This window comes from Chelonoidis abingdonii, chromosome 1 (genome assembly GCF_003597395.2).
Source record: "Chelonoidis abingdonii isolate Lonesome George chromosome 1, CheloAbing_2.0, whole genome shotgun sequence".
In the NCBI taxonomy this organism is placed as follows: Eukaryota; Metazoa; Chordata; order Testudines; family Testudinidae; genus Chelonoidis; species Chelonoidis abingdonii.
Genome location: NC_133769.1, coordinates 250,789,666 through 250,801,512, shown reverse-complemented (window position 1 = coordinate 250,801,512; position 11,847 = coordinate 250,789,666). Strand labels below are relative to the sequence as shown.

The 11,847-nt window shown below is 46.3% G+C and overlaps 1 protein-coding gene across 1 annotated transcript in view; it reads left to right on the top strand.

Moving 5' to 3' along the window:
* LOC116816292 (lysozyme g-like) overlaps positions 1 to 9,124 on the top strand; it is an 18,642-nt gene extending 9,518 nt beyond the window's left edge. The window contains exons 3-5 of the mRNA XM_032765389.1: positions 5,524 to 5,720; positions 5,999 to 6,137; positions 8,979 to 9,124. Coding sequence (XP_032621280.1) covers positions 5,524 to 5,720; positions 5,999 to 6,137; positions 8,979 to 9,124 — 482 coding nt within the window. The remainder of the gene's footprint in view (positions 1 to 5,523; positions 5,721 to 5,998; positions 6,138 to 8,978) is intronic.
* Positions 9,125 to 11,847: the final 2,723 nt, after the last annotated feature.

Sequence of the window (11,847 nt, the reverse complement as noted above, 5' to 3'; positions counted from 1 at the left end):
CAGGTGCTCTAATTGGCTTCAGGTGCTCTAATTAATCTATAGCAAACCTTCCTCCCCTTGCAGGGAATAAGGCTTCCTGCTAACACTCTCCTGCTGCCCTCTGGCCATGCTGTATCACATATCCCTCCCCCGCCCCTGCTCAACACCAAGGGGCTGGGCTACTTGGGACAAGAGGCAGTGCCATCGCGATAGGCCATCAGCGTTGTCATGTTGGCTTCCAGCTCTATGCTGGACCCGAAAATGGAAAGGCTGCAGAGAGAGGAACCACCTCATCACTCTGGTGTTCCTCTCCTTGTTCCTGTACATCCACTGGAGCGGGGCGTGGTCTGTCATGAGGGTAAACTGCCACCCCAGGAGATAGTAGCGGAGAGTCTCCATAGCCCATTTTATTGCCAGACATTCCTTTTTGACAACAGCGAACTTCTGTTCCCTGGGGAGGAGCTTTCGGCTGAGGTACAAGATGAGGTGCTCCTCCTCCCCTACCATCTGGGAAAGGACGGCACCGAGCCCCACCTCCGAGGTGTCCGTTTGTAGGATGAATTCCTTCTCGAAGTTTGGGGCTATGAGTACTGGATGGCAGCATAGGGCAGTCCATAAATCTGCAAATGCTTCTTCTGTCGCATCAGTCCACTTTACTATCTCGGGGCCCTGAGCTTTTATCAGATCCATCAATGGCCCTGCTCTTGTGGCGAAATGAGGGATGAATCTCCGATAGTATCCTACTATCCCTAAAAATGCTCTGAACTGCTTTTTGCGGATTGATCAAGGCCAACCTTGTATTGCCTCCACTTTGTTCCACTGGGATTTTACCAAACCTCTCTCTACTACATACCTGACGTATCTGGCCTCAGCTAGTCCTATCACGCACGTGAGAGGGTTAGCAGTGAGACCGGCCTTTCACGGGGCGTTTAGCACTGCTTCTACTTTTTCTAGGTGTGTTTCCCAGTCAGGGCTATGTATGACTATGTCGTCTAGATAGGCGGTGGCATACTTGGCATGGGGTCATAATAACTTATCCATAAGTCTTTGGAATGTTGCAGGGGCCCCATGGAGTCTGAAAGGGAGGACAGTGTATTGAAACAGGCCATTGGGTGTAGAGAAGGCAGTCTTTTCCTTGGCATCCTTGGCCAGGGGAATTTGCCAATATCCTTTGGTCAGATCCAGAGTGGTTAGGTATCGGGCCTTGCCTAACTGATCAACTAGCTCATCAATGCGTGGTATCGGGTAGGCATCGAAGTGGGATACTTCATTCAATTTCCGGAAGTCATTACAAAACCTCAGGGTGCCATCATGCTTGGGGACTAGGATGATCGGACTGGACCACTGGCTGTGGGATTCTTCAGTGTCCCTGAGTTCCAGCATCTTCTTCACTTCCATCCTAATTTCTTCCCTTTTAGCTTCCGGTATTCGGTATGGTCTTATCGTCACCCTTACTCAGGGGCTGGTGACAATATGATGTTGGACTACTGTTATTCGGCCCAGTTGTGTACAGAATATGTCCTGGTTCCAGTGGATCATTTCAATGACCTCTGTTTGTTGTTCTGGGGTTAATTCAGGAGATATCCCTGTGGGTCGTCTGTCTGAGGTAGAGCTCCTCGAATGACCAGACACGTCTCTCTGTCATGCCAGGGCTTCAGTAAGTTGACATGGTAGATTTGTCTGGCTTTCGGTAGTCTGGTTGTCTAACCTTATAGTTCACTTCCCCAATGGCTTCCATATCTCGTATGGTCCGTGCCAGCTGGCTAGAAGTTTGCTTTCTGCTGTTGGTACTAACACCATCACCTGTTCCCCCGGCTGAAATCTCCATACTTTTGCCCGACGGTTGTAATATGTCCGCTGGGCCTCTTGTGTTTTTTCCAAATGTTCCCGTACTATCGGGGTTACTCGAGTTATTCGCTCTCTCATCTGTGTCACGCACTCAATGACATTCTTTCCTGGGTTGGGTTGTTCCTCCCAATCTTCCTTGGTGATATCTAATATCCCACATGGGTGGTGTCCATATAATAGTTCAAAGGGAGAAAAACCCATGGACGCCTGGGGGACTTCCCGTATAGCGAACATTTAGCCGGTAGAATCTAAGTGCTACATTGATCTAATGTGTACCTTTTCGTCGTGCTCACTTTCCGGATCACTACTTTTAGGGGTACGATTACTTGCTCGGATAGTCATCTTGTTTGTGGATGGTTAGACTGAGGTCTGTTTATGGGCCCTGGAATGCGGGGCAGGGCACCTTCAGTCTTTCATTTTAGTTTTGACATGAACGGGTTCCCTGATCTGTCGGGATCTCCTTAGGGGTGCCCACTCTGGCGAACCTGTAGTGGTTCTTTTGCTCTTGCCTTGGTGTTGAGGGTTTCTTAAAAGGAATGGCCTTGGTACCATGTGGCATAGTCAAGAGATGACTAGTACGTTTCGGTTAGCCCCGGCCGTCTTTTCGTGGCCCACTATGTCCTGGCTAGCCTTCTCGAAAGGGCTGTCACTTAAGTAATAGGCATAGGTATAATGGGGCCCACAAGTTGATCGGGGTTGGAACTGGCATTCAGGGCAGGAGGCACAATACGCCTGGACTTACTGCGCATATCCCCTGGCCATAACCTTCTTAGGACTCTATCCAGTGTCTGTCTACCCCTAGATGTCCCCCAATTGATGACTGTGAGCTAACTCTTAGTTACTGCCCTTTGTGTTCCGTGGGATAAGAGTTTCTCTGCTTTATATCCCTCGTTTTTCTCTTCCTGTACGACAACATCACGTTTGGACATTTATATGGGCTTGGGCCTTTGATTCCTTCCACAGGCACACCATGTACTTCTCCTCCTCCCTTCCACGTTCGGATTTAATGGATCTTCGGCATGGTCCTGCCCCCAGTCTCAGTGCCGGGGTACCGAACTGACCTAATCTGGGGGCCTTTCCTACTCTTCCCTGGGGTGCTCCCCTTGGGCTAGGAACGCGCTTCCGGTCTTCCTGCGCTGAATTATGTCTGCGTCTCTGATGTGGTTTGCCTACCACAAGGAGTTTTTTGATTCGCTGCTAGATTCCTGGCCCTAACCTTTTATTGCCTTCGTTCTTCGCCTAGACCTTTGGGTTTTCCAGGGAATGAGATAACTCTGTGAGCAAATTCGGCAAACATTGGGGTGAGGCTATCTGTAGTTGCTCCAATCTCAGCCGCTGGGGTTGCTACCCTCCCTTGGGCTCATCGGGGTAAGTAAGCTCTCAAAACGCGGGGGAAGGTCTCTCTCCAATCAAAACAGGGTAGGGGAGCTTGGTGGACCATCCCCTGCATGTCACTCGGTATGTATTTTCCCTGGCTCTGAATCCAAATCTGTACCGGAGTTGTAGGGGTAAAAATTCACGGTGCCATGTACGCACTTTACCCCTGTGTTTTTGGCCCAGGGTTACTTGTCTGTTCCCACCAACTTCCCCGAGACCAGAGCGTGACAGCACCCGGAAGTCTATTAATGCTATGGTCTTTAATACATTCATTTTTCTACTGATCTTGTATATTCCACTGTGAGGTCATTGTGGACCCCTCCAGGCCGATTTGGCCCCACATTGTTCCCCAGTAATCCCCAGATTACACTGAATAGAGTTCTTCCTTGTTGGGACATTGGGCTGCTATATGCCCCAAATTCCCCACACTCATAACCACTGCCCCCCTAATTCCCGGTTGTTCACCCTCTGCCTGGGGCTATTTGGCTGGCCCCCCACTCTCTTCCCAAGCAACCCCAGGTCCCTTGCTGGCCTCAAGCCATTCTTCAGTGTCTTTTCCTCCGATTACAGTTCTCCTTATAGTTCTCGACAGCTCGGGAGGCCTTGGGTTTGGGTGTTGGCTCTGAATAGCCGTGTCTCCCTGCCTGGGTCTGGAAAAGTTCGCAGGATCTGCCAGCTGTCTTTCCATGAGAGAAGACCAACTCATCATAGTAGAGGGGTCATTCTAGCCAACCCAAGACCAGAGACCTGGTGGTAGCCCCCGTCATATACCGGTCCAGTACCAGTAGCTCCATCATCTTCTCAGAGCTAGGGCCTCAGGGTCGCAGCCATTTCCAGGTCAGGTTGGATCAGGTCAAACAATTGTGATCGGGGGCGTGTCTAGTCCTCCGTATATATCTGCCACTCATGAAACCTCTGGGCTCTTCAAGTGCCCGTCGTTACTACCGAACACTGGCCAGGATCTCTGCCTTATAGCTGGGAAAAATCTCGCTGCAGCCTCTGCAGCCATATTGTGAGTGGACCTTCTGGCTCCCCACAACAGGAATGGGGCAAGATACCAGACCATGATGCTCGGGGTCCAGGCTCCTACAGGGCTGGCTCTTTCCAAAAGCTAGAGGTATGCCTCCACATCATCCTCCTGTCATTTTCTGTAGGCAATGGCTAGCCTGTATTGACCGGGTCCCTTCACAGTTGCAATTCTGCTCCATAAGGGCCTTCATCGCTCTAGGTTCACCAGAGTCTTATCAGCAGGGGCTCTCGTCCTGGGCAGCCTGACTCATCACAGATGATTGGTCTCCTGCTGCCATACTAGTCGACTCCTGTTGGACCGGTGCTTGGACCCGGGTAGGCCCTGCTGGGGCGCGGGCGGCTTGGTATAGGGCCTTGACCAGGTCCGCATCCAATCTAAGGTTGGGAGGGTTTTGCCTAACCAAATGGTTAAGTCCCACGCGATGTAGATCCCACCACCTGACCACCGTGTTGGCAAATTGCCAGTACTGTTATGCTGGGTCGTCGCACACTTTCTCTTCTTTGGGGAAGGTTCAGGGCACCATTGCTTGCCTCTGAACTGGTATTTTAATTACCCACTAGTGTCCTTGAGGAGGGGAGTGGAGAGGGAGGGACCTGGGCCTGCCCTCTTCTTCCAGGTCCCAACCCAGGGGCCCTGAGGTTTGTGGTGAACCACTTGAACTAGCGGTTCCTTCCCCTGGGTTACTTCCCTCTCCTGCCCTTCAGCTTGTGAAGGGGCTTCTTGCCCTCCTTCTGCTACACAAGCCAGGTGCCCCTTACCTAGGGTTTCTTTTGGATTTCTCAGCCCACCGCAGCACTCCTCCAAACTTTCCTTTTCTCTCTTCAACTAACTTTCTCTCTCTCCACTCCTTCAAACTGCTCTCTGCTCCAACCAAACCTTCCTGCTCCAAACTCCCACCCACTGTCTGACTGAAGCAGGGGGTTTTATCACATGCCTGACTGCTGGTGCTCTAATTGTCTTAGGTGCCAGGTGCTCTAATTGGCTTCAGGTGCTCTAGTTAATCTATAGCAAACCTTCCTCCTCTTGCAGGGAATAAGGCTCCCTGCTAACACTCTCCCGCTGCCCTCTGGCCATGCTGTATCACAATATATAGTTATTGCTTTCTGGATTTCAAAAACTATCAACCATATTCAGAAATCAATAGGATTGCACTGGCTTTTCAAATATGTTGATCCACATTAAATGGCTGCATTTTTCTAATCAGCAAATGATTGCTTTGGAATTTATCTGTAAAGTTATTTTTTTTAAATTACAAGCAGAAACCACATTCACCTTTGCATTTGCTACAGGAGTTCATGCTGCAGAAAAGTTTGCTGAAATAGACATAGTACGTCTACAGAGATACAAAGTCCCTATTATGAGAGTTGCCAGAAATCTGTGCATAGATCCAGCACTCATTGCTGCAATCATATCTGTGGAGAGTCGTGTTGGAGCTACTTTAGTCGATGGCTGGAACCGTCAAAGAACCCAATATGGCTTGATGCAGGTACAGAAGGAAGACCAGGAAAAATAAAAATCCCAAGTACTGAAATAGAAATATTATGCAGAAAGGCTTTACTTTAGCAAATTACTTTATATGTTCGGGACAACACTTATGTACATACTTTAGTCTATTCCTGTTCAGGAAAACACCAGCACATGTTCTTGAATGTCGTCCTGAATAAGGATACGTCCTTGAATTGGTAGCTAAAAATATGAAGAACAGAAAACAAAAGTGGTGTTTTTGTTTCTAAGGAGACTGAATTTTTTGTCTGAATCTTCTAGGTTCATGCACACTACAATTCGATTCCTGGAGCTTGGGATAGCGAAGATCATATAACTCAAGGTGCAACTATTCTAGTTAGTGGAATTAAGGCATTACAGACAAAGTACCCTACCTGGTCATCGCAACAATATCTCAGAGGTACAGTATATGCTGTAAAGTTAAAGGGACACTATCAAGATAAAACGTATATTAAAAAGTCGCTTTCACTACATTATTATTTTTAAAGCTGAAATTAATGTAACAGTTGGATTTACTTTTCACTGTGCTTTTTTGTTGGCAGTTTTGTTTTGGGCTATATTTTCTGGTTCTCATGCACTGTACAGTGCTATTGTGCTGGGGCTCACCAGGCTGTAGTAGACTGTTTACATGGAAACAAACATTTCCTTTTTATTGCCATTTAAATCTCAAGAACATTTCTATTTATGTTTAATCATAACACCCTTTCCTTAAAAATATGATCTATTATTTGTATTACAGTCCCGCATGGAAGCCTCAATCAAGAAAGGGGCCCCACTGTGCCAGGCACAGCACAAAAACAACCCCAATGAGCTTACAATCTAAAAAGACAAGCCAGAAGAGGGGAAGGAGGGAAAAGAGAGGCACAGAGCAGTGAAGTAACTTGCTCAGTGTCTCAGAGCAGGCCGGTGACAAAGCCAGCAAAAGAACTTGACACTCAGTGCAGTGTCCTCGCCAGTGGAGCACAGAGCCTCCACCAAAATCCATAACCTACATTTGGATCCTAAAATACTTTACAGCTTTCCTGTAGCACAGCTGAGTGGGAAACTAGAACACTTTGGGGGCTGACTAGCTGATCGTGGGATTCTGGCATTCTGCCATGGCATGGCAGGTTGGCTTGGGGAGGACAGTGAAAGTTATGCATGACTAACCCATTTCAGGGTTGGATGAAGAGTACCAGCTAGGGGTTTGATCTAGCTTCTGCTGAACTCAATGACAATAATCCACTGACTTCTGTGGATGAAGGATCAGGCCTTAGCTGACTAGGATATGGCTGCACTTCAAAGAAAAAGTCACATCACTGAGTCTCAGAGCCCAGGTCAATTGACTTGGGCTTGCGAAATTCAGGGTGTGGGTCTAAAACCAGCAGATGTTCCCACTCGGGCTGTAGCCCAGCCTCCAAGACCCTCCTCACCTCACCGAGTTTCAGAGACCAGGCTCCAACCTGAGTCTACACTGCTATTTTTTGCTCTGTAGAGCAAGCCCCATGAACCCCAATCAGTTGACCCAGGCTGTGAGGCTTGCTGCTGCGGGTTGTTGTTTTTTTGTTTGTTTGTTTTGCTGTGTAGACATACCCACTGGATCTGATACAAGGCAGAGGAAAAACCTCTCAATTTTGTTCAGAGGAACTGAATCAGGATTTAAGTCTCTCCTCATCTGGGAGGAGTGGTAGATACGCTGGAGGATAGAGATAGGATACAGAGGGACCTAGACAAATTAGAGGATTGGGCCAAAAGAAACCTGATGAGGTTCAGCAAGGACAAGTGCAGAGTCCTGTACTTAGGATGGAAAAATCCCATTCACTGTTACAGACTAGGGACCAAATGGCTAGGAAGCAGTTCTGCAGAAAAGGACCTAGGGGTTACAGTGGACGAGGGTATGAGTCAATGAGCCCTTGTTGCCAAAGGCTAATGGCATTTTGGGCTGTTAAGTAGGGGCATTGCAGCAGATCGAGGGACGTGATCTTTCCCTCTATTTAACATCGGTGAGGCCTCATCTGAGTACTGTGTCAGTTTAGGCCCCACAAGAAGGATGTGGAAAAATTGGAAAGAGTCCAGCGGTGGACAACAAAAATGATTAGGGGGCTGGAGCACATGACTTAGAGGAGAGGCTGAGGGAACTGGGATTGTTTAGTCTGCAGAAGAGAAGAATGAGGGGGGATTTGATAGCTGCTTTCAACTACCTGAAAGGGGGTTCCAAAGAGGACGGATCTAGACTGTTCTTAGTGGTACCAGATGACAGATCAAGGAGTAATCGTCTCAAGTTGCAGTGGGGGAGGTTTAAGATTGGATATTAGGAAAAATCTTTTCATGAGGAGGGTGGTGAAACACTGGAATGGGTTAACTAGGGAGGTGGTGGAATCTCCTTCCTTAGAGGTTTTGAAGGTCACGCTTGACAAAGCCCTGGCTGGGATGGTTAGTTGGGAATTGGCCTGCTTTGAGCAGGGGGTTGGACTAGATGACCTCCTGAAGTCCCTTCCAGCCCTGATATTCTGAGATTCTGTGATTCTATCTGTCTGTCTTGGAAGTGAACTGGTTGTTAAGTGGATTGGAGGAGTCATATGTTGGTGGGTAAGGGTCCTGGAACTGAAACAGGCTCAGATCCTTTTTTTGGCTTGTCTTTTTAGATTGTTGACTCGGGGCTGTTTTTGTGCTGTGCCTGGCATAGTGGGGCCCCTTTCTTGATTGAGGCCTCCAAGAGGGAGTGTAATACAAATAATACATCATATTTTTAAGGCAAGGGTTTTACATGACTAAATATGAAGAGAAATGTTCTTGTGATATTTAAATGTCAATAAAAAGGAAAGGTGGTAGGGAGGTAGGAGACGTAGTTAAATTGTGAACACAAGACAGGTAGTAGGGGACTTGTAATGAACAAGTATGTCGTCACTCTGGTTACTCCAGGTGTATGTTGCATCTTTTTACTTTATCCTTCACCTGTCCTTGCCTTTGTAGACTATAAATTTTTAAAGGTAAAGACCATGTTCCCACCTGGATTCAGAGAGTATCTAGCACATTTTGGATGCTATTGCAATATAAATAATAAATAAACAAATAATAAGTTGTTTGCAAACTCCATGTTAAGAATCAAGTACTCTGTAAATGCAGCTACACAACAGCACGATGCATCATTTTCCAAAAGACGTTATAAGTTCAATTAGATGGATTTTTGCTGAAGCCACAGTTTCTGGCTGACATTTATTTGTTTTTAATTCTGTATTAACTACGTTGTGTCTCATTGCAGGTGGGATTTGTGCCTATCATGACAAGGTTAGGAATATCCGGGTCTATGACGGAATGGACAATTGCAATTTGAGCAATGATTATGTTAATAATGTTATTATTCGAGCCAAATATCTGCAGAATAATGGATTCAGCATTTTAGCATAATACTGGCATCAGCCTCTTTTCAGATAAATCATAATTTTCATTATTATCAACCTGATCGTGAGAGATGCTATACATCTGGAGAAAACGAATGTTTAATATAGTAATCATACAGTGATTATAATCACAAAATAAATTGTTCCGGGGTTTTTCCCAACAATAGTGAAGCTGGAAACACCTATAAATTAATTCCTCCTACCACTCCATCCAACCACCTATTATCAGTTTCAACTTTTCCACTTGCTAGGGTTGCATGAACAACAAGTGTTACTATAGATCTAGGAGTTAATTAATCCCTTCTCTGGGATTCCAGTGGGTTGTGTGTGGGAGGAATGCAAGACCTCGTTGCCTTTATTGTGAAACAAAAACAAAAACAAAAAAACCCCACAGGCTTGCAAAGTCTTTACCTGTTGAGTGGGGAGGCCTCTTGCACATTCTCTTGTATAGAAATGAGTTTGGGGCTGCTCATGTATCATCTAGAGATGGGAACATGTGTGGGTCTCCAGTACTTTCTTCATCCTAATGCCTCCCCTTCCCCAACAGGAAGAAAGAATTCTTCCTCTCCCTTTAGCTTATACCCGCTATTCTGTAAACATAGTCAAGGGACTTTGCTCTGGGTTCTCAGCCCATGTTGATGTCTTTGCTAGCTGACTGATCAATAGGCCAGTGAAGAATCCAGCGTGGCTTGGACACTGGAGGACACACTGAGCACGCTCAGTATATCCTCTACGTTCATTCTCATGAGCCAGACTCCTTCCAGTGACAGGTTTAGTTAGCTATGTAAGGTCAAAATGAGCCTTACATGGCCCTGTCCAAAGGGGAATCTCTCTGGGTAGCCCAGGAGTCGTGCACAACCTCTCTGGGTCACACAAGCCCAAAAGCAAGAGCCTCCCATTTAGCAAATTTCCTGTGAACTATATGACAGTGACACTGCTTAGTAGTACAGTGCTAACATCTTTTTGGACTTAACATTGTTGCAGTTCAGTTGGTGCCTTCTGACTTTTAAACATGTGGCTGTTTCAATGTCTGCCTCACTATCATGAAAACAAAACCAGAGAACAACTCTAGTAACCCCTATTTTTAACTGGAAAGTTCAAAGCTGTCGGTTTATGATTATTCTGTTTGAAAGTTTATTTTTCATTGTGGCTAGATTTGGATATGTAAATTGACTGACCAAATGAATAAAGGGAAATGGCATATTAAAATGTTTTTGGCAAATGAAACAAGACTCCAAAGAGCTCATCTTTTCAGGTTCACGAGCAAAGGTGGACAGCAAAAAATGATTTCAATTACCTAGCAATGGTCTAGAAATTCATTCCAAAATAAATTTATGGTGGATACAACTCCCGACGTTTCTCTGAATTCAGGAGGCTTAGTATCCCCCATTAAACGTAAAGGATGTACAACCCTGCAGTGGAAATTATAGTGCTCTGTGGCTTGTCTGCACATTAGAACATGAAATGATATAGGTCTCCAACAAGTCGTTTTTTTCCTCTCATGCTCCAATAAGAAGAGGCAGCGATCCTTGTCCATAAATTACACCAATCGCTCTTCATGTGTGTGAGCATAAGCTCTTAAACAAGGGTCCTTTAGGTCTCCATAAAAGCAACATATCTTGATTTCCCCTCTAATAATAATAGCAATAATACGACAACAATAATATTCCCCTTTACTGAATGGTAGCAGATTTCAAAGCTGAACTGGTCCCTGAAAGGAAATCCTATGTTCCCTACTATGCTGTGCATCCACAACAGCAGCAGTTCTCAAACTGTGGGTCAAGATCCCAAAATGGCTCACAACCCCGTTTTAATGGTGTCGCCAGGGCTGGTGTTAGACTTGCAGGCTGAAGTTGAAGCCTAAGCTGCCCCGCTACCCCTGCCTGGGGCTGAAGCCCTTGGGCTTCAACTTTAGCCCCTGCCTCCATCTGAGGTGGTGGGGCTTGAGCAGGCGCAGGCTTCGATCTCCCCTCCTGGGGTCATGTAGTAATTTTTGTTGTCAGAATGGAGTTGCGGAGCAACGAAGTTTGAGAACTGCTGTACTGCTGTAGTTTAACTAGGACCAGCAGGGTTATAGCCCTGGGTTTGGCAGGTGACAAAGCGACCAATTAAGAAATTAATTTGTTGACCTTGCCACAGGGGCTGGGCTCTTTAAAGCACAGACCATAGGACTGACAAATAAGAACTAGCCAGACAGCTCACTATGATCTATGCATGAAAGCTCTACATGGGAGCTAAGGATTATGAGTACTATTTTGATGGCTCAGTAACAAGTTATAATCTCTAGTACAATGTAGCATTGGAAGGCTGGAGAACAGGTTGTGTGTTGCAGTATGATAGTTCAGGTCTTTGATGTGTCCATTGGAGGGAGGTAGTAATGTTGGACTGAAAATCAGTGAGAGGGACTTAGAAGTGTTAGTGGGGTTGAGTATTGGGATTGTAATGGGCTAATGCTTAGAAATTGGAACTTGGTTGGGTGCAAAATCTCCCTTTAACAAGATTTCCTTGTTTTTAGTGTTTGTGTGCAGAGTTGGATTGGCCCAGGGGAGTAACGGAAAATCTCTCAGGAGGCCGCTACCCCCCAGCAAAAGTCTGAGGGAATAATACAAAGTTTTCTTCTGTGTATTCAGTGAGAGACCTATCTGTCAGCCCTCTCCTTTCCCCAAGGATCCGCTACACCTGCTTCTTTGCCTGAAAGCAGTAGCTGCCACCTCCTTCTCATTTTGCCAA